General features: G+C 32.0%; 1 protein-coding gene across 5 annotated transcripts in view; it reads left to right on the top strand.

Moving 5' to 3' along the window:
* The window catches only part of hpo (serine/threonine-protein kinase hippo), a 161,920-nt gene that overhangs the window by 83,467 nt on the left and 56,255 nt on the right, over positions 1-22,198 (top strand). For all 5 annotated transcript variants that reach the window (XR_012755626.1, XM_075359461.1, XM_075359471.1 and 2 more), the window contains exons 3-5: positions 7,216-7,396; positions 11,771-11,998; positions 14,994-15,099. Coding sequence is in view for 4 of the 5 variants with exons in the window: in XM_075359461.1 (XP_075215576.1) it covers positions 7,216-7,396; positions 11,771-11,998; positions 14,994-15,099 (515 nt within the window). In the remaining variant the exon portion in view is untranslated. The remainder of the gene's footprint in view (positions 1-7,215; positions 7,397-11,770; positions 11,999-14,993; positions 15,100-22,198) is intronic.

Below are 22,198 nucleotides of genomic sequence, written 5' to 3'. Positions count from 1 at the left end.
TGTAAGTTCATGAATTGTTGGTTAAATTTTGTACAAGCGCAAAAAACATATTCGTTCATAAAAATTTTTTACTTATTAGTTTTTTTAGTTAATTCCTACACTCCCCTGCCTTTAATTTCTAAATTCGTACTACTGTAATATAGAAGTCCAAGAACCATATTTTCATTCATGTTATTTTGTCAAATAATTTTTTACTGCTTGAAAATAGTCATATTTTTTTTGCATAATTCCAATATGATATGACACACTAATGTCCATAGTGCTATACTATCTTAAACGTATTTCTAAGTAGGCATTAGAATAATTTACAGTGAAATTTTTCTGTGTTCTTTATTTTAATATGAAGGATTCTCCATCATTATTATTTTACTCCTTTTACTATTATTTCAAGTATTGCCACCATTAATAATAAGCTGTTATGAGATTATCACATTTCTAGATTTTAGATTCAGATAAAAGTACAGTTATTTTCATTCAGATTCTAACGCTCATGCTAATGGTATAATCTTGCTCAGTAAGATTTTCAGTTGTTTCTGCTGATAAACTCTAAATTAATTGGTGTTAGTAGAAAATTGCTACACTATAATTGGACAGAGTTATTGTAATTTTTTTTTGTCTTCAATCATTTGACTGGTTTGATGCAGCTCTCCATAATTCCCCATCTAGTGCCAGTCGTTTCATTTTGTATACCCCTTACATCCTACATCCCTAACAATTTGTTTTACATATTCCAAATTTTGTCTACCTGCACAATTTTTCCCATCCACATGTCCCTCCAACATAAAGCAACCATTCCAGGATGCCTTAATTTGTGGCCTATAAGTCTGTCTCTTTTTTTAACTATATTTTTCCAAATGCTTCTCTCTTTGTCAATTTGTCACAACACCTCTTCATTTGTCATTTTATCATCCACCCTTCTGATTTTAACATTAGGGTTTTAACATCAAATTTACGTACATCTTCTTCACCTTCTGTACTATTAGCACTGTCTACATTTTTTTTGTTTTAGCCTTCGGGACGCTACTGTTAGGTATTGCCTCAAAGGATGAGATGATGTGGAATTTTTGTAACGTGTGAAAATTACATTCCTATTTACAGTGTATTACTGAATACCTAAAGTGGTAGCGCTACCTAAATTGTATCATAAACTCTTGCATTCATTTAATATGGTTCAGTTCGAAACCAATTTTTCATTGTACATAATTGAGGCTATTTACAAAAGCAACTACCAACTACGAAAATTAGAAAACCCTCAAAAGTCGTTCGCAAAATTTGATTGCAATCTGCAAGTAGATAGATGGTCATTTAAATAGTTATCATTAGTAGATACTGAGAAATTAATATAACACTGCTTGATACTTAAAAAAAGTGTTAATGAAGAAAATATATAAAATATAGAAACAGAAAAACAATATTTACATAAACATAAAAATATCTATAGTCAAAATAAGAAAAAATTTTCAGACAAATCAGGTAGAAAGTGTAAAATTATCTTAAAAATAGCTGAAGAGCTAAAAATTCTACTCTCATTTTCCACCACGACCTTATCCACGCTCAGTTGAACAAAGTTGGATAAGATGAAAACTTAACTCAAGAAAAAGAGATTTTTTTTTGGCTTGTCATTTGACTGGGTTGATGCTGCTTTCCAAGTTCCCAATCTAGTGCCAATCGTTTCATTTCGATATATCCCCTTACATCCTATATCCCTAACAATATGCTTTACATTTTCCAAACATTGCCTGCCCGAACAATTTTTCCCAATATCAAAGCGACTGTTTCAGGATGCCTTAAGTTGTGGCCGACAAGTTTTCAGCCACTTCTATTAGCATTTTTCCAAATGCTTCTTTCTTCATCTATTTGCGGCAACACCTCTTCATTTATCACTTTATCCACCCATTTGATTTTTAACATTCTCCTATAGTACCACATTTCAAAAGCTTTTTATCTTTTCTTCTCAGGTACTCTGATCGTCCAAATTTCACTTCCATATAAAGCTGCGCTCCAAACATATACTTTCAAAAATGCTTTCCTGATGTTTAAATTAATTTTTGATGTAATCAAATTATATTTTTGACTGAAAGCTCATTTTGCCTGTGCTATTTAACATTTTATGTCGCTCCTGCTTCATCCATCTTTAGTAATTTTACTTCCCAAATAACAAAGTTCTTCTTCTACCTACATAATCCTTTCTCTTCCTACTTTTAAATTCAGTGGTCCATCCACATTATTTCTACTACATTTCATTACTTTCGTTTTGTTCTTGGTTATTTTCATGCGATAGTTCTTGCTTAGGACTTCATCCATGTCATTCATTGTTAATTCAAAACCTTTTTTCTCTCAGCAACAATTACTGTATCATCGGCAAATTGTAACATCTTTTTCTTTTCACCTTGCACTGTTACTCTGGAACTAATTGTTCTTTAACATCATTAACTGCTAGTTCTATGTTAAAATTAAAAAGTAATGTAGATGAGGAACATCTTTGTCAGATTACCTTTTTTATTACGGCTTCTTTCTTATGTTCTTCAATTATTATTGTTGCAGTTTGGTTCCTGTAAATTTTAGCAATTGTTCTTCTATCTTTATACTTGAACCATAAATTTTTTAAATGCTGAACATTTAATTCCAGTCTATGTTATCAAATGCCTTTTTTAAATCTATAAATGCCAAGTATATTGGTTTGTTTTTCTTTAATCTTCTTCTACTATTAATCTGAGTGCTAAAATTGCTTCCCTTGTCCCCTATACTTTTCCTGAAACCAAATTGGTCTTCTCCTAACACTTCTTTCACTCTTCTCTCAATTCTTCTGTACATAATTCTAGTTAAGATTTTTGAAGCATGACTATTTAAGCTAATTGTTCTGTATTCTTCACATTTATCTGCTCCTGCTTTCTTTGGTATCATGACAATAACACTCTTTTTGAAGTCTGACAGAACTTCCCCTTTTTTGTAAATATTACACACCAGTTTGTACAATCTACCTATCCCAGTAGCCTTTTTGCCATTCAAATCTTTTAATGCTCTTCTTAAATTCAGATCTCAGTATTATATCTCTCTTTTCATACTCTTCGACCTCCTCTTCTTACTCTGTAATACCAGTTTCTATTTCATTTCCTCCATATAACTGTTTAATATATTCCACCCACCTATCGACCTTTTTTTTTGTATTATAAATCTGTGTACCATCTTCATTAAACACATTATTAGATTTTAATTTACGTACCACAAAATTCTCGTAAACTTTCCTGTATGCTCCATCTATTTTACAAATTATCATTTCTCTTTCCACTTCTGAACACTTTTCTTTAATCCACTATTTTTTCGCTAATTTGCACTTCCTGATTATAGTGTTTCTTAATTTTCAGTAGTTCCTTTTACCTTCTTCATCACTAGCATTCTTATGCTTTTTAGGTTCATCTATCCCAGCTTCAATCTATTCTTTGATATCCAAGGGTTTATACCTGTTTTCTTCCACGTAAGTTGGCTTCTGCTGATTTAAGAAATTCTTTTAACATTCTATCATTCTTTTTCTGTATTTTCTACTTACCTTTTTTACTCAGACTTTTGCAATGCCCTCCTCAAAAAATCTTTTTTACCTTCTCTTCCTCAAGCTTCTTTAAATTCCACCGATTCATCTGACACCATTTCTTCAGGTTTTTAAACCCAATCTACATTTCATTATTACTAAATTATAGTCACTATCAATGTCTGCTCTAGAATAAGCTTTGCAGTCAATGAGTTGATTTCTAAATCTTAGTTTAACTATGATATAATCTATGTTGATACCTTTCACTGTCGTCCAGCTTTTACCATGTATATATTCTTCTATTGTGATTTTTAAAAGGGGTGTAGGCAATTACTAAATTATACTTCGTGCAAAACTAAATAAATCTGTCTCCTTTCATTCCTTTTGCCCAGCCCATATTCACACACAATATTTCCTTTCTTTCATTTTCCAATGCCTGCATTCCAATCTCCAACTATTATTAAATTTTTATCCACTTTTATGTTTTTAATTGCTTTGTCAATTTCTTTGTGTACATACTACCTCATTATCATCATGGGTACTTGTAGGCATGTAGACGTTAACAATCGTTAGCTTAGGTTTTGATTTTATCCTTATTACAATGACCCTGTCATTATGCATTTTGAAATACTCTACTCTCTTCCCTGTCTTCTTGTTCATTATGAAACCTACTCCTGTCTGCTCTTTATTTGAAGCCGAGTTAAAATCACCTTTTCTCTTTCCTTTTCCTGTTTAGCCTCCGGTAACTACCGTTTAGATAATACTTCAGAGGATGAATGAGGATGGTATGAGTATAAATGAAGTGTAGTCTTGTACATTCTCAGTTGAGATGTGTGGTTAATTAAAACCCAACCACCAAAGAACACCGGTATCCACGATCTAGTATTCAAATCCGTGTAAAAATAGCTGGCTTTACTAGGACATGAACGCTGGAACTCTCGACTTCCAAATCAGCTGATTTGGGAAGACGCGTTACCACTAGACCAACCCGGTGGGTTGAGTTAAAATCACCTGACCAAAAGTAATTTTCCTCCCACTGAACCTCGCCAATTCCTAGTAGATAACATTTAACCTATTCATTTCCCTCTTTAAATTTTCTAACCTACCTTTTTCTAGACTTCTAGCATTCCATGCTCTGACTCGTAGAATGTTATTTTTTAGTTTTCTGGTGATTCCTTCCTCAGTATTCCCCACCTGGAGATCTGAATGGAGGACTAGTTTACCTCCAGAATATTTTACCAAGGAAGGTGCCTCCATCTTTGTTTTTTTTTTGGAAAAAAAAGAGCTGTAGTTTTCCATTGCTTTCAGCTGTACAGTACTCAGAAGATTAAGTGTTGATATGGTCGTTAGAGTCCTGACCTAATTAACAACTACTGAAATAGCTGCTGCCCTCTTTCACAGATACCTCTCCGATATGGTCACACCTTCGGTCCAGTTACTCTGTATGACTGAGCACTCAAGCCCCCTTACCATCGGCAAGGTCTCATGATTCATAGGGGGAAGTTATTGAAATAAAATTTATAAATAAAAATTTAAAAAAAGCTTGAAATTTTAACATATTAAATTTCTTATTTGAAACCTAATTTTAAGTAATTATCTCAAAAATGAAGCTTTTTTTCATTATAAAGCATCTTTTAAATGTGTAATTAATTTTCAAGGAATGAAAGCTGTAATGTGATGATTGTAAATGCAGTAAGTTTTTTTTGCATAAAAAAGAGTTTATTTTTTAGATTTTCAGTTTAACTGTATGTGTACCTAAGGGAACAAAATTAAACTTTGTCTTTTATTTTTTGGCACAAAAAGAAAAATATCTAATGAATTCAAATGTGTAAGTAGTTTTTTCTATCACCCACAATATTTTTGTGAGTACAAGTTAAGTATGAAAAAAATGTGTATTATGTGAATATATATTTTTTAAAACATGTACTGTTTGTTGAATTATAATTAGTATTTATAAACCACCAGGTACACAGATATAAAGCAAGAGTGATCTTACGTTCAATCTAATAAGGCCTTTTCAAATGCTATAGATTCATCATCAGTTATTAAAATACAATTAATTATCGTTAGCATTGAGCTTCTTCGTCAGCCAAGTCATGACTAATTAAAATTATTAGTCAGGTGTTTTAATGATGGTAAATAATACCTATGGTAAATAGGATTGAAAAGGCTTATTAGATTGAAAGTAGTCATGGTAGTTTCATTAAAAAAAATTTCATTAACATTTAAATGATACCCCATTCCAATTTCTCAGCTTGACTTAACGGATCTTTAAATTTTCCATCTTTAATTAATGTTCTTATTTGGTGGTCTATAAAAATTCCTTCTGTGATTTTTTTTCATCATAATTCCAAAAATTATTCCTTCAAATAATGTTACCCAGTACTATTTTTATCCATTGTCAACAGAATTGTTAAAAAGCTCCTTTTTTATTTGAAGCGTAAATAAAATAAGCTTGTCAAGAGTTGACTAGTGAGAAATGTACAACATTTTTCTATGTAGGCATAATTGATTCACACTTTGGGCATTCCTTCTAAATGAACTGATTTTTCTTTCTCACTTTGTTCTTTCTTGTCACTTGCAAGAAACAACAAAATTTATTATAGCTAAGTTGTACCCACTGAACAGTGTCCACTCTATGGTTTTATGTGTATTGCCAAGAACATTCATCTCTGTAGATTTTACAATTTCCTTCAAAGTAGAAATCTTGAAATGCTTCCAAGTAGTTACAAAAGAAACACACGTTAGTGTTTCCGGCTTTATACTGATAGGTATTCCAGCCTTTCAGCCTAGAACCCAAAAGACTCGGCCTGTCATTTGAATAATTTCAAATCTCAAACAAGGTCATTTAATTTGCCTTGAGCTATCAGATGAGGTTCAGAGAAAGAGATTTTTTCAAAAGTAGGATTACCTTGTTCCTCATTTTGAACTTTGATAGGGGCCACATCTTCTGTGATTCATCTTATAGACGTGTTGGAAAATTTGGTACAAGACCTCATTCTGAGGTATTGACCTCATAGCAGGTTACAAATTTGAATACTTTACTACTTAATTTGGAATTACTACTTTATGTCTAATACAGAAGAAGATGGAAGAAGAAGTAACCGTCTGATGAATGATCTTGTTCAAGCTGCACCGTGGACATAGCACAGCTCACATGCCAATAACCTTAGCCCAGTCTGTCAGACATTTCACATATGTTGAACAGCAGATTTGAGGGAACAAGTTCTTATCTTGATCAGCCAAAACATAGTTTATAACATTTTATTTACTAATGGAATCAAACTTTGATCTTTAAATGTCAAAAAATCACACACACAACAGAAATTATCTGAATGATTTACACACTTCTTTGACATATTCTTTCTCTAATATAACACACCTCACAAAGTAGCTGTACACTAGAAAAAATTGAATGAAACCACACTAAGTGCAATGAATGTTTGAGTAATATTTATAAAATGTCACGGAATGACTAAGGAGGCTGCTGTCTGGCGACATGTACCAACACTGGTGAATTAATCATCCTGCATATACAGCTGTTGTCTTCGTAATGGTAATCTCTAATTGAGGGTATTTTAATCATGTTAATGAAACCTTAATATTCGATTAAATTAGTTTATTTTCTTAACAGCCAAATCAAATTAAAATATTGCAGATTTTTCACCTGATTGTTTCTGTTTTTCCAGATCATATGGTAGTGTTTACAAAGCTTTACATAAAGAATCTGGTCAGGTTCTTGCTATTAAGCAAGTACCAGTCGATACAGATCTGCAAGAAATCATTAAAGAGATTTCTATTATGCAACAATGTGATAGTCCTTTTGTTGTTAAATATTATGGTTCCTACTTCAAGAATACTGATCTCTGGGTAAGTAAAATCATATTTTAGCCATATTATTATATTACACTTATTATCATTATTTTAATTACCTTCTAATTGTTAACTTGAATAACTCCTTAACTGATCAAGTGCAGGTGGTTTCATCACAAATGATGGTAATTAGAAGTTAATTTTAGTTGAAGGTTATATAAATCTGGGAAAATGGTATTGTAATTAAAAAATCTTCAAAAGTGTATACAGCTATTATGAAAACTTCTTGCTCCTTTAAGCTTTGAATTAGATTTTTTTCTGTATAATTTCATTACAGAAAGGTAAACATTAAAATTGCTAGCCAATTTAGAATGTAAAACAAATGTTTTATTTCTTGAGGTTCATAATTATTAAAGAAAATCTAAGAAGAAATAATATCCATAGTAGTGGGTGGGTGGATGTGTGTGTATGCCAAAGGCAAAAGTGTAAAAACCACCAAGAGTACAGAATTCAGTTATGCTTCTTACCTTATGCTTATTGTTTTTTTTTTTGTAATAGCGCTTCGACGGTTTCCCTCACCATCACTTAAACTTTTTCTTTTAAAAAATCACACATTAAATTCAAAACATTAAAATTATAAACATATAAAAATATGTAGTCATAATATTAAAAACTAAAAATTTGTTATCTGGCTAGCTACACATACAGTACTGAATATTATAAATATATTTATGTAATATTTAAATATATTATATAATAGAGTATTATAAATATTCAACATATTTTTATATGTTTATAATTTTAATGTTTTGAATTTAATGTGTGATTTTTATAAAAAAAAAGTTTCTGATGATGAGGGAAACCCTTGAAAGCGCTTTTACGAAAAAAAACAATAAGCATAAGATATAAGGTAAGAAGTATTATTGAATTCTGTACTCTTGGTGGTAAACTGTTTTTATACTTTTGTCTTTGCTATAATTATTACAGTGGGGAATATAGACAAATATAATAACAAAAGAATTTGTTTTGCTAAGTTAATTATAAATGGCAACCAGGCAAAAATGCCCTATTATTTTTACAAAATGCACATTAAGTTACAAAATGTTATACAATTAATAAATTTCAATAAAACATGTTTAAAACTAAATATAATACCCACATGTGCTAAAATAAATACAAAGAATTTCCAATATAATAAAACCTTAAACAAAATAAAAATGTTTGCAGAGAGATATAAAGTAAAATAAGAAGTGAAACAGGGATGTTATAAAAGAAACAATATAAATATTAAATATGTACAATGTATATGTGAGTTAAAATCCTCTCTTAACAAAGAAAAAAAAATAGGTAATTTGATTAAAATAAAAAATGATAATAGAAAAAGATATTTTTATAATAATAATTCATATAGCAATAATTTTAACAAAAAGTACAATATTGAAGGTATAGAAATGCAGAATAGTTTGAGTTTGGTAGAAATACATGAAACTTTAGATTATTCTGATAATAATGATTTTATAAATCTAACAAATGTAGAATTTAATGATAATGAGAAATCAATAATAGCTAATGCTTTTAAATTTAATTTACCTGATAACAATAAAAATAAAATTATCAAAAATATTATTATTGATACCGAAATGAATATTAACAGAATTAGCCATAATGAAGAAGATAAAGAAAGATTACGTAATGTTATTAGTAACAACATTTATAAAATTAATAATATACTTATAAGAGGGAAACTTTTCACTTTTCAACAGAAAAACAGTACATAATTTAAAAGAAAAATTGAATGAAAATAATTGTATTGTACTTAAATCAAACAAAACAAACACACCGGTTGTTATGCTATTTGTAATAATAATTTAATAAATATAAATATTGTAATTTTATAATAATTTAATAAAAAAAATCTGTAAGTAATTTTACAAAAGTAAAAGACCCAACTAGTAAATTTCTAAAAATTACAAAAAGTATAAAAACAAAAAATAAATCAGCTTTTAATTATAGTAATAATATAAGGTATCACACTAGATTATATCCATTTAGACCATTTGCCTCGAAACTTACTGGTCTTCCCAAAATACATAAAAAAGATAACTCAATACAATCATTAATTAATTTCAAATCCACTCCTTGTTACTGTATTACTAAAATAATCAGATCTAAAATCAATTTACCTAATAAGTATGTTATAAAAAATGGGTACGAATTAGTTGACAAATTAAATAGTTTAATAGTAAACAATAATATTAGAATGAATAAGTTATGACATAACTAACATGTACCCTAGTGTCCCTATAGATCAAACTATATGTATAATAAGAAATAAATAGAAAATTAATAATGAAGACCCGAAATTTTAGATATTATAACTGTCATCAGAAATATATGTCAACAAAATTATTTTGAGTGGCAATGAATTTTACACACAAGATAATAATGCTCTACCCATGAGATTTCCATTATTGGCCATTATGGCAGAAATTTATTAACAAGAATTGGAGAATAGAATAGTATATAGTATTACCCACATTCATAAAATTCAGTAATGGGTTCGATATGTTGATGATATTTTGGTAGTCTATGAACCTGTTATAAATATTGAACACTTAATAATTTAAAAAACACTTAATTCCTATCATAATAATTTTAAATCTACCTTTGAAACTGACAAAGACAGTAAAATAAATTTTTTAGTTGTTGACATAGAAATTAGTAAATTAGACATAGAAAAATAGTAATAAAATTATAACATCTGTATATGGAAAACCAACTACTAACAAAATAACTATTAACCGAAGTTTGAATCACCCTACAGAATAATAAGGGCATACAGAAGTAATACATTTACAAACATGTTAAATAGAGCAGTATATTACCCAATTAATAAAGAATAACTGGATTCAGAAATAGATATTATAAAATGTATTGCAGTAAAAAATCGATATAACATGACATTAATTGATAATATTTATAAAAAAACATCATTGAAAACATGGTTAACATTTACAATGATAAAAAATATAAAATAGCTTGTAGACCATACAATCGTATAATAAAACATTTAAAAATGCGTAGTGATAATGATCCTAATAATTTGTGTAGTATCTATAAAATATATGCAATGATTGTAACAAAATTTATATTGGGAAAACTAGTAGATCATTTAGGTCAAGGTTTGCAGAACATTTTAGATCTTATAAAAATAACAAGTTAGGTTTCTCCAATCTTGCAGACCATTTAATAATCAATAAGCATTCAATCACTGATTCAGACACAAATTTGCATATAGTATAAACTGTAAAAGGATGTGATATATTAGTAATAATTTACAGACAGAATTTGATAATGACTTTCTTATCAAAACCACCTTAAATAGCAGCACGTTTATATTATTTAAATACATTCAAATAACTTCAGTACAGTACTGTATGTGTGGCTAGCCACATAACAGATTTTTCTTTTTTTTATCTTATAATTTTTTAATATTTATTACTACATATTTTTATATGTTTATAATTTTATTGTTTTGAATTTGATGTATGGTTTTTAAAAGAAAAAGTTTAACTGATGACCCTTGCACTATTACGAAAAAAACAATAAGCATAAGATAAGGAAGCATTATTGAATTCTCTACTCTTGGTGGTAAACTGTTTTTATACTTTTGTCTTTGGCATAATTAGTACAGAGGAGAATATGGACAAATACAATAACAAAAAGCCATAAGATTATAAATTACAATGAGCCATTGAAGCCAGTCGACAACAAAAACAGCCCTTTTCAGGGCTACCAAAAGGTTACTAGTTACAACAGGCCATCAAAGCCAATTGACGACAACAGCAGCCCTTCTCATGAGACACTGAAAATATATATAATTTTCCACTGTGAAAGATATTTGATGAAAATAATCAATGTTATAACATTTAAATTTATAATTTATATCTTTTGTAATCCATTTTGTTTGTAAAATGTTATTAACATAAAATATTTTTGACTGCCTTTCAACATAAATGAATGTTAACAAAATTTTAAACTAAAATTTATTTTTGTAGTAACTTTGAGATAGTTAAAATTAAAATTATTTTGTTAGTGGACCAATTTATGCTAGTATGCTTGTAATCTAGGTACCATAATCTAAAAAATCTAGGCAGCCTGATATTAGAAACAAGTCACTTCCATATACAGCTTACTCATCAGCTAAAATTCACATTAATAGATCAATTCACATGGATCATTGAAATTAAATAATGTTGATTGCACTTCCCTTTATGCAATTTGAATTTATTGTTGGTAAATGAGCACAGCATTCATTATTATTTGTTAAATTACTGCATGTTAATATAATTTTAGAATAATCTAGATAGGAGAGAAATAAAGAGTATAGTCATACTCCTTAATTCATTAAATTATATACCATTGTTTCAGATTGTTATGGAATACTGCGGCGCCGGTTCAGTATCAGATATAATGAGATTAAGGAAAAAAACATTAACTGAAGAAGAAATAGCAACTATTTTATCAGATACATTAAAAGGCCTAGAATATTTACACTTACGAAGAAAAATACACAGAGATATTAAAGCTGGTAACATTTTACTTAACACAGAAGGACATGCAAAGTTAGCAGATTTTGGTGTCGCTGGTCAGCTGACTGTAAGTATAATAGAGCTCTTTTCCTAGTTCTCCTGATGCTACCATTACCATTATTAATAATTATTTTATTCACAGGCACTTAACTACAGGTAAATCATCTAATCTTTTGTATGAGACTAAGCTGATAAATTTTGCACACTAGCGGGCTACATCGAGACAAAAGGTACAACACATGAGTTGGGCTCTCTGACTGACGAGAAACATTAAAAGGAGATGGATGATTTGCTTCAAAGTAACCGGCAAATTACCCAGCAACACATCGCTATTCAATTAAGTATATCTAAAGAAGGAGTAGACCATATTATCGAGCAATTGAGTTACCGTAAAATCTGTGCACAATGGATACCACACAAACTCTGATAGCTCTCCGCAAGCTGAAGTTTGAGCTTATTCTGCATCCGCCATACTTGTCGGATTTGGCTCTATGCGACTTCCACTTTTTCCCTCATCTCAAGAAGGATCTCAAAGGTAATCATTACACTACCAATGATGAGGTGAAGGACGTTGTGGCCACTTGGATCCGAGAAAGAACGCCAGAATTTTTCAGTGACAGAATGCAAAAACTTGTCGCACGTTGAGAAAAGTATATCAGTGTAAACGGGATTATGTTGAAAAATAAATACTGCATTTTGTAGCTAAGGCATTGTACTTTTATTCATTTTTTATTTCATTCCCATGCTACACCTATGTGTGCAAAATTTATCAGCCGAGCCTCGTCATATACAATCGTTTGTATAATTAAAATGATGTTACCTGTCTACATGATATTGCCTTGTTTAATTTTTGAGAGAAAATGATTTCTATCCTAGTAAACTGATATCCTCTAAAAGCTCTAATATGGCAAACATAAGGGAATAATATTTAATTGGCAACTGCGTATTGATAATAGTTATCTCTTTGTACCGCTGTGAATATTTATACATTTCTTTCCAAGAGATAAAATTGTTTTGATTTTTTTAAATTATTTTGTAGCGGCAAAAATCCTTTCCATTTGCCGCTTTTCCATTTTCAATATTCATTCCATTTTTTACAATCTGTTGCTTAGTAGATTGTTATCTCACTTTACACAGAATTTTACTATGTTGTGGTATTTATTTATAAATCTACACTGTGTTTTGTAAGCACATTTTTTTTTTTTTTAATTTACTTTAATTATTTATTATTCATGAAAATTATATTAAAATGCTATTTTGTGTAGCTGCTTCTTATATAAATCACTCAGACCATATAAAATAATTAGGAGTTTTATAAATTCCCTAAAATTAATTTCCTTCATAGATAAGGGTTCATTTTTATTAGAAAAGAATTAAGAGGCAATTTAATTATAAAATATCTTTGCATTTTTTGTCTGTTTACAATTAGATTGTGAACCATACTTTAAAAAGACATTGCAATTCCTACATTTATAATTCTGTCAATAAATTTTTCCTACAACACACCTTCATGGAAAGACCACTGAAAAAAAGAAAGTAATTGTAACAAATTTAACAGTACTGTTTGTTACTATTAACAAACACTATTACTGTATGCAATTAATTTCATAATTTCATGTACAGTTAATGTTGAAGTATGGTTTATGAAGGAAAAAGAATCTCCATTAAAACTGTTTGGAATCTGTCATTGTTTGAAAAGATAAAATCTGTTTCACATAACCATCAGCATAGTATTAGTGGAAGACCTGTAAGAAGAAAAGTATATTTTCTTGGAACCAACCAAGACTTATTATTATTATTATTACACTTCAGTAGGTTACAATATTGAAGTACTAAATCCTTTATAGATTGGTAATTAGCACTTACTCTTAGGAATTTGAAACAGATAAGCAATATTAGAATTTACAATATATATATAAATATTCACATGCAGTTTTTATTTGAAAGTTTTTGCTTTTAAACTAGAAGAATTATTGATATTCTGAAAAAATAAACTAGAAGAGATTATTGCAATTCTGTTTAAGCCGAAGCACAAGCAACCTCTTTTTTTATAAACAATAAGAAAATAGCTCATTTTAAAATTTATGAGATTTATGTAAATGTTTTTTTCTTATACTCTTGTAATAAAGTAAAATTTATAGGTTCCTTCTCATAAAATTTTCACTGTATTAGACAAAAATATAAAGAAAATTAATATTGCAACAAAAAAAGCTGATTATTGTTTTGAATAAATAATAATAGCTAATCTACAGTAGGTCATCATTTAATTGTATAATAATGTTGCAAAATATCTATAATTGAGCATATTGTTGCTATGTAACTGGATAAAATTTTGAGATTTTCTGCAACAGCAATTGTTACAATTACATTATAGAGTGCATTCCAGAGGTGAAACACAAAAAAATTCAGTCAGCATATTAGGGCCTATAGCCCTCATTTTATTTCTTCATAATTTTTTCAGTAACTTCAAAATTTATAAAACATTAACATTTTCGACTAATTGTGTTGGTTTTGACATACATATGTGTGTGTGTATATATATATTAATATTTTTTCTTGATCTGTTAATTTAGTATTATGCTTATTTCGTCTACTGCAATTTAGAAAATTAGACATTTATCTCATCTTTCAAGATTTCTGAATTTTTTTCTGTTTTGTGATTCTTTTTTCTCCATAGGGTTTTTAGATTTTCATTTCTTCTTATTAAAAGAGAAATGATGAATCTAGACTTTTATCTCATAAGTTTCCATCTGTGATTTTGTGATCTTTCAAGTTTTCAGAATTTTTTTCTGTTTTGTGATTCTTTTTTCTCCATAGGGTTTTTAGGTTTTCATTTCTTCTTATTAAAAGAGAAATGATGAATCTAGACTTTTATCTCATACGTTTCCATCTGTGATTTTGTGTATGATAGAAATTTTTTCTGGAATGACTTGCGCACGCGCAAGAGTTAATATGTTTAATTAATTATAAAAAAGAAGATGAATAAATTGTTCTTTACATGAACAAAATATAATTTTTTTTATAAAATATCTCTTGAGGGTTCATGATAAATTGTGTTTCAGGATACTATGGCAAAACGTAACACTGTCATTGGTACACCATTTTGGATGGCCCCAGAAGTTATTCAAGAGATAGGTTATGATTGTGTAGCTGATATGTGGAGTTTAGGTTAGTATTTTTATAGCATTTTCATTTTTTATTCATATTCCATAATGTATCTGTAATATAAACTACATACAAAAAGTCACATTCTCCAAGAATCTCAACACACCCTAAAAGCACGTAATAAAATCTACACTATAATGAATGCCCATGAACACATTAATAATAGAAAGAACTTCAAAAGATCATAAAGAAACAGAAAAGTTCTGAGATGTACTCACCCTGACTTTAAATAACATCCCCAAAAAACATGTTAAACAATAAATCAGAGGCTTCAGTGCTTAACTAGGCAGAGAAAGAAGGTACCACAACATCCTCAGAGAATGGCCCGCCCAAAAGAAAACAAACAAAAATGAACAGAGACTCACTGATCTCTGCAGATACCACAACCTAATCTCAAAATCTACATATTTCAAGATAAAACGTCAAAAATTCAAAGCCTGGTAACACCCTGACTACACTAAAGGAGAATGGCAACTAGACCATGGACAAACACTACCAAAGGAGATCTACAGTGTAAAAGTTCTACAAGGTATACATACAGGCTCAGATCACTATTTAGTCAAAATTAAATTAACTCCCCAAAGATAGTAACAAAACCAAGCCCCTGAATGAAACTAAAAGAAAAGTGGACCCTATCCAACTGATGAAAAATGAAAATTACCAAAAAGCAACTGAAAAAATAACAATCACAAATAAACTTGAAGATTTTACCAATCCCAAAAATGAAAAATATCCTCCCAAAATCTAGTAAAACAAAGAAGAGAAACCACCCGAACACTAAGGAAAATAAAGACAATACCATAAAGACACACTGAAGTCAATAAAAAAAGAATTTAATAAAAACACAGTCAAGAAACTACTGCAAAACCTTCAAAAATACAAATCCCCAACCCTACTAATAAAGAATGAAAATGGTAAACTGGTCAATAACAAAAAAAACAACTCTGAAGTTCAAGCTAAATATTTCAACAAACTCCTAAATTGCTAAGAACTGACAGAACTCCTAAACTTCAGCAACAATTCTCAAATACAACATCATCAGAAAACGTCAAACCTCCCACAATAAAAGAAGTTTACCAAACTCTGGGTGAGATGAAGAATTACAAAGCAGTAGAAATAGATCAGACTTTTATAGAGATCTGGAAATATGTAGGAAGAACAGCAAAAATTTCCCTTCAACAGCTCGTCAACATCTGCATCAAAGAAGAACAACCAGAACACTGGATGACAGCCCTCTGTTACACAAAAAGGGGAAACAAGACAGACCCTAACAATTACAGGGAAATCTCACTCCTAGATACAGTATACAAAATTCTTTCAAGAATCATCCTCAATAGGATCGGTTCACAGCTCTAGAAAAACTAGGAGAATACCAGGAGCTGTTCAGACCAGATTATGAATCTCAAGTTTTAATAATGGATTACAACAGAAGAAAAAACAGACATGATGATAACATTTGTGGATTTCAAGAAAGCTTTTGACTGCATACACAGAGAATCCCCACTAAAAATTCTAACACACCTCAAACTACATATTAAATTAATAAGCATGATAAAACTGACCCTCACAAACACTAAGTCAAAGGTAAAATTCATAGGTGAGCTCTTAGAACCATTTGAGATCAAAACAGGACTGCACCAATGCGATGGACTCTTATTCAACTGTGCTCTAGAAATGGTAATAAGGGAATGGCTCAAAAAATGTCCCCAAGAATAAAAGTAGGCCAGAAAATCAAAGCAAACCGTCTTTGTTTTACCAACAACTTGGCAATGCTTACAAACATCAACGAAGCTAAATCACAGATATTAAAACTTCAAAACATTGCAAATAAAACTGGCCACTCAAAAAAAACTGAAATTGTGTCCCAAAAACCAGCACAATTAAAAGATGTAAACATAAATGGTAATAAAATAAAAATAACACAATTTAAATACCTCAGAGAAATAAAAAACAACCTAAACGAAAAAACCAAAATCCAAATAAGAAGAAACAAACTAACTAAAGTTCAAAAATTAACCTGGTTACACTTACAATAAAAAATGCCTATCAGTAAACACAAAAATAAGGCTCTACAACAGTCATAAAACTAGGAACCACCTAAGCAACAGAAACACTCTTCCACCTAAACAAACAAAGACAGATGGACAGACTCCAGAAAATCAAAAGAAGAATTATTAGAAGAACCTGCATCAATAAAAAGTATCCAAAAGATGGGCAGTGGTGGGTTGCGACCAACAAAGTGTGTACAGTTAGAATCCATCACTGATACCATGCGTAAGAGGAGACTAGGATTCTTTGAACATATCATGAGGATGCAAGATACAAGACTTCTGAAACAGCTAGTGCAGTACAATCTCCCCTCGAAAAACACCAAGACAAAAGAAAAAGGCTGCAGATGGATCAGAGAAATAAGAGAGGATCTGAAGGAATTTGGCCTTACACCAAAAGAGACCACACATAAAATAAAATTAATGAAGAACAAAAACACTCGCTTCACACTCACAAGAAAAAACTTACAACATGTACATTTTCAACACTAGAGATGACCCAAAGATCAGAACATATGAAAAAGTACTGGGAGGACCACAAGGCCCAAACAGTCCCATCAGAGACCTGGATAATGAACTGTCTATAGTGATCCTATGCAGTCATAAAAGATAATAATGTATCTTTTTATTCTTCTTTTTCTGTTTAGCCTTCGGAATGAATGTAAATGAAGTGTAGTCTTGTATAGTCTCAGTCGTTAATAATAATGTGTATAATAAATTAATGTTACATGAAACTTTTTTTCCAGTTATTCATAATTATCGTAATAATAGTAGCCACATTGTTGACTATTGAATTCTTGAGCATTATGATTTAAGTAGTCACATCTATTTTTACTCTGTAGAAAATTGTTATGTATAATGGTAAAACTTACTGTTTTTGTTTGAATTTGTTTTAAAATAGAATACTCAGACACTAAATCATACAAAAAATACTAAAAAATTACAAAAGAAACATTAAAATAAATTACAGCAATAAATTTTCAAAGATAAATATATTTGCATTATTTTTTGCATACTTCTACTGTGAAGACCTAGCCTCTGTGCCTTAATCCAGAAGTTTTTGAGTTTGAATTTTATCCCAGCTTAATGTTTTTCATATGCTTGAAATTCATTTCTATTTTAAAGTCATTATAATTGGATGTTACCCTGTTGTTGCTTAGAGAATAGAAAGTTATTCAAACAGAAAACATTGAGGTATAAAAATTCACAAGCATCAAATTCTTAGAAATTTGATATACTCTTGATAGTGAATTTATTTTTAGACAACTTTGATAACATCATTTATATATGTTAATCAGTATATAAAGTTTATTTATTTGTGCTTGTCATAGTGGTACTTAAAAATTCAAATAACTTGATTGTAACAAGAAATATCTTCAAAGTGTGGAGTTGTGGTTATAAAGTGTCTGAAATTTATTTGCTAACAATTGTGTAATTATATATTACATTTAATTGCTGTTTTTATACATCATATAAATTACAAACAATAATGCTTACATTTGAGGAAACCTGAATTTTGACACAGGAATTTGTTTAAACAAAATAGCTCTTGCAGAAGCAGTTTAGTTAAATCTTTGTAAGAAGCCTTGAATAGAAGTTGAGTAAGTGTACTCGTACCGTACGGACGTGTTGTTGTGCTGCTCCGCAATTATAATATTTTTGGACTGGTTTTTCCGGCGTTTTCTTGGAGATGGACAATAGATATTGTTAGGTGAGTGTTTACTGGATGTGTTTTGAAATTTTTACGATTTTTGGTTAATGGACGGATTTTTTATTGTGATTTTTGTCGTTTCAACCTTATTGTCACAGGCAATAAGGATTATAGTGGAGCGTCTCTTCGCTGTACGTGATTATTCGGTTATCTCCAGCTGATAACAGATAACATATCAGTAAGTAGTAATATAATTAATATAAATGTTATTTACAGTAATTGATTACATCGGTCAAGGACTTAGGAAATTCTCTAATACTTCCTACTGTATATAGGAAATTTTACCGAGTGCTATGAAGCGAATTTAGTAGGGGGAATTCCTTTTCCTTCATAACTCCTGCAATAGTTACCCTATCCAAAAACTTCCTTGATATAAATCCCGATCACAAAAATCCTCAACTTTTGACCCCTCCCCCTTCCCACCAAAAATTTTTATTAAATTTTTGGGAGGATACATTTTACCCCCCTCGACCACTCGCTGGACTCGGAATTGTCTTCTGAGTCCAGTGCCACACCATGAGAAGGGGTGGGTCACTTCCTTTGGAAGGTACATTCTCCCAAAGTGGTGGCACGACGAAATCATCTGTAGCCAAGAAAATGGACATCAAAGGGAAAAAGAGAGCCCGTCAGGGCTCCTCTGAAGACGAGGATGGGTCGCCCTACTCATTTGGCAGTCTGGTTCAACAGCTTGGACAAGCGATTGATGCCCTGAAAAAGCATACGGGGTCAGGTTTGACTAGATATATTGCAGTCCACGAGCAGGAGCTGAGGAGAATACATGAGGGCTTAACTGATGTGCCCCTTCCCGTAGAGGTTAACACGCAGTCCACTCAGACTGATCCTGCTTCTGACACGGATCAGACGGAAATCTTAAATCTTGATTTGTCTGATGATGAATTAATTGAGTTACTCCCGCGCAGGTGGTCTGCGTGGACAATGAACAAGGCGAAAGTCGTTACTCTTCCGACAGACGGGGGGATACATGTCAAATTGTTGACATCAGTAAATCGAAGAGAGCGGCCGCAGAGAAGATCCAAGCAGGCATGATCGCATTAAGACTCCTCCACAATGATGGAGAGTTTCCAAATGGAGGCTACTAAGAAAAATAAATTTACTATTTTCTTCGATTCCGAAAAAGGGGAAAAGCTTGCGGCCAGATGCATTATAAATGCATTAAGAAAGGTACTAGTCAGTGTACGCAAAGTGACCTATATTCTACCAACTGGTAGATATGGCAATATTTTGAGAAAAATACTTATTTATTTGCATAGAACCAACAAGGAACCTGCAACATTGGTAGTACCCAGGAAATCAGACTCAAGCCGTGGGCGATCTAGGTCTGCTTCGGCTCGTTGTTCGACGCCTCCGGTTGAGGGGAGCAAGATAGTTGTTATCAAGGGACAGGGCAAGTCCTATGCGGATTTGCTCCGTACCATGAAGGGCAAAATAAACAAGTAAGAAGCTAGAGAAGTTCTTTCTCTAAGAAAAGGAAGAAACAACGAATTAGAGGTCAGGATCAAGAATGCCGAGCAAGCAGCTCAATTTACTACGGTGCTTAAGGACAGAGCGGTAGACCTTCAAGTGAACGTAAGAACTAGGGGTGATAGAAGAGCGGTTGTGCATATAAAGGACTTAGAAGAAGACACGTCAGAGCGTGGTATTAGTGAGGCGATAGTTGCAGTTATTGGTGCCGCTGAAACGTTCCGGATCACCTCGATAAGAAACACCTACGGTAATACACGTAATGCTACAGTCATCACAAATCATAGGGCAGCACTAAAATTGATTTAGAATAGACTTAGAGTTGGCTGGGTGCACTGCCACTCATACATCAGAACGGATCCTGTCAAATGTCATAAATGTTGGGCGCTGGGACACACCAGTTTTGAGTGCAGAGGTCCTGATAGGTCGGCTTTGTGCTACAACTTTGGGGGTTCAGGCCACCTTATATGTGATTGTAAAGCGGCGTCCAAATGCCTCGATTGGGAGGGGGTAATGGGACTGACCATCGCACCGGAGGCGTAAAGTGCGGCAAAGCCAGAAATGATTAGTATAATATTGTCCAATGCCAACAGGAGTATTCTGTCCCATGATTAAGTGGGAGAGACCGCCAGGGAATTGAATGTTGACATCGTGATTACTACTGAGCCGAACTTGGGTACTGCTGCTCGTCATGACTGGCTGGCTGATGCTGTTGGTGATGTCGCTATAACAAACATCAGTAATAGGATCGAATGGCAGTTGCATCATAGAGGAAAGGGGATTTTAGCGATTATTTTGCTGAATTTTGTCCTTGTGGCTGGATACGTTAGTCCTAATATTGGAATTGCTGAGTATGAGCTTTACATTGATGAAATACAACGGGTCATCTTACAGTCACCGAAAAGAGCCGTGGTTACGGGTGATTTTAACTGCAAGGCCACGATTGCTGGTAGCAGTTATACTAACAGAAGAGGGCAAATCTTTACAGAAATGATGATGGCGACTGATATGATCTGTCTAAATGAGGACCTAATACATTTGAAGCCAGAGGTCATAGATCTGTATTAGACCTGACATTGGTTGACAATAGTTGGGATCCTTCGCTTTATCAATGGAGAGTTTTGAGGTCAGAAACTGGTAGTGATCACTTTGCCACGATATTTTCTTTTGACGGTATACGACCGGTGATCGGGAGAACATCAAAGCCGCTGAGATTGTCTAAAAGACAGGTAGAAGTAGTGGTTGACAAAGTTGCTCGCAAGCTCATGGATGGCAGAGAGGTTACGCCTTTTGTTCTGCAGGAAAATAGTCACGGAGATGGCGAGGATTCCCCAAAATATCAGAGGGTATCAACCCGCTTACTGGTGGACTGTGGAGATTGCAGACCAAAGACGGATTCTGCAGTACTGGCGAAGGAGAAAATTTAGACTCCGTAGAAGAGGCGGTGCTGTGTATGAGCATGCTGTAAATATGTTTGCTGATGCCAGGCGATTACTAAATTACCTAATAAAATCTAGCAAGAGAGCACGTTGGAAGGAGTTATGCTTGGAGCTGGACTCGGACCCATGGGGACGTCCTTTTCAGATCGTCATGGGAAGACTGGGTAGACGTTTGCCTGTCCTTACAGCTGAGTCTGCTGGTATACAATTGAGAATACTTTTTCCGGTGGCTGAATCGGGTCTATCGGAGCTGGTTGAATGCGATGCAGGTCGATTCACACAACATGAAGTCACCTTGGCGGTATCTAGACTCAGAAACAAAAAGAGTCCGGGTCCAGACTGTATTCCTGCTGCGATCCTCAAGGGACTTATGATGAAAGCCCCTTGGGAAATGACAGATGTGGCAAGTTATTGCTTGCAGA

The sequence above is a fragment of the Lycorma delicatula genome, chromosome 1 (assembly GCF_047948215.1).
Source record: "Lycorma delicatula isolate Av1 chromosome 1, ASM4794821v1, whole genome shotgun sequence".
NCBI lineage: Eukaryota > Metazoa > Arthropoda > Insecta > Hemiptera > Fulgoridae > Lycorma > Lycorma delicatula.
Note: the sequence above shows the minus strand (reverse complement) of the source record. Positions and strands in the feature narration are given on the sequence as shown.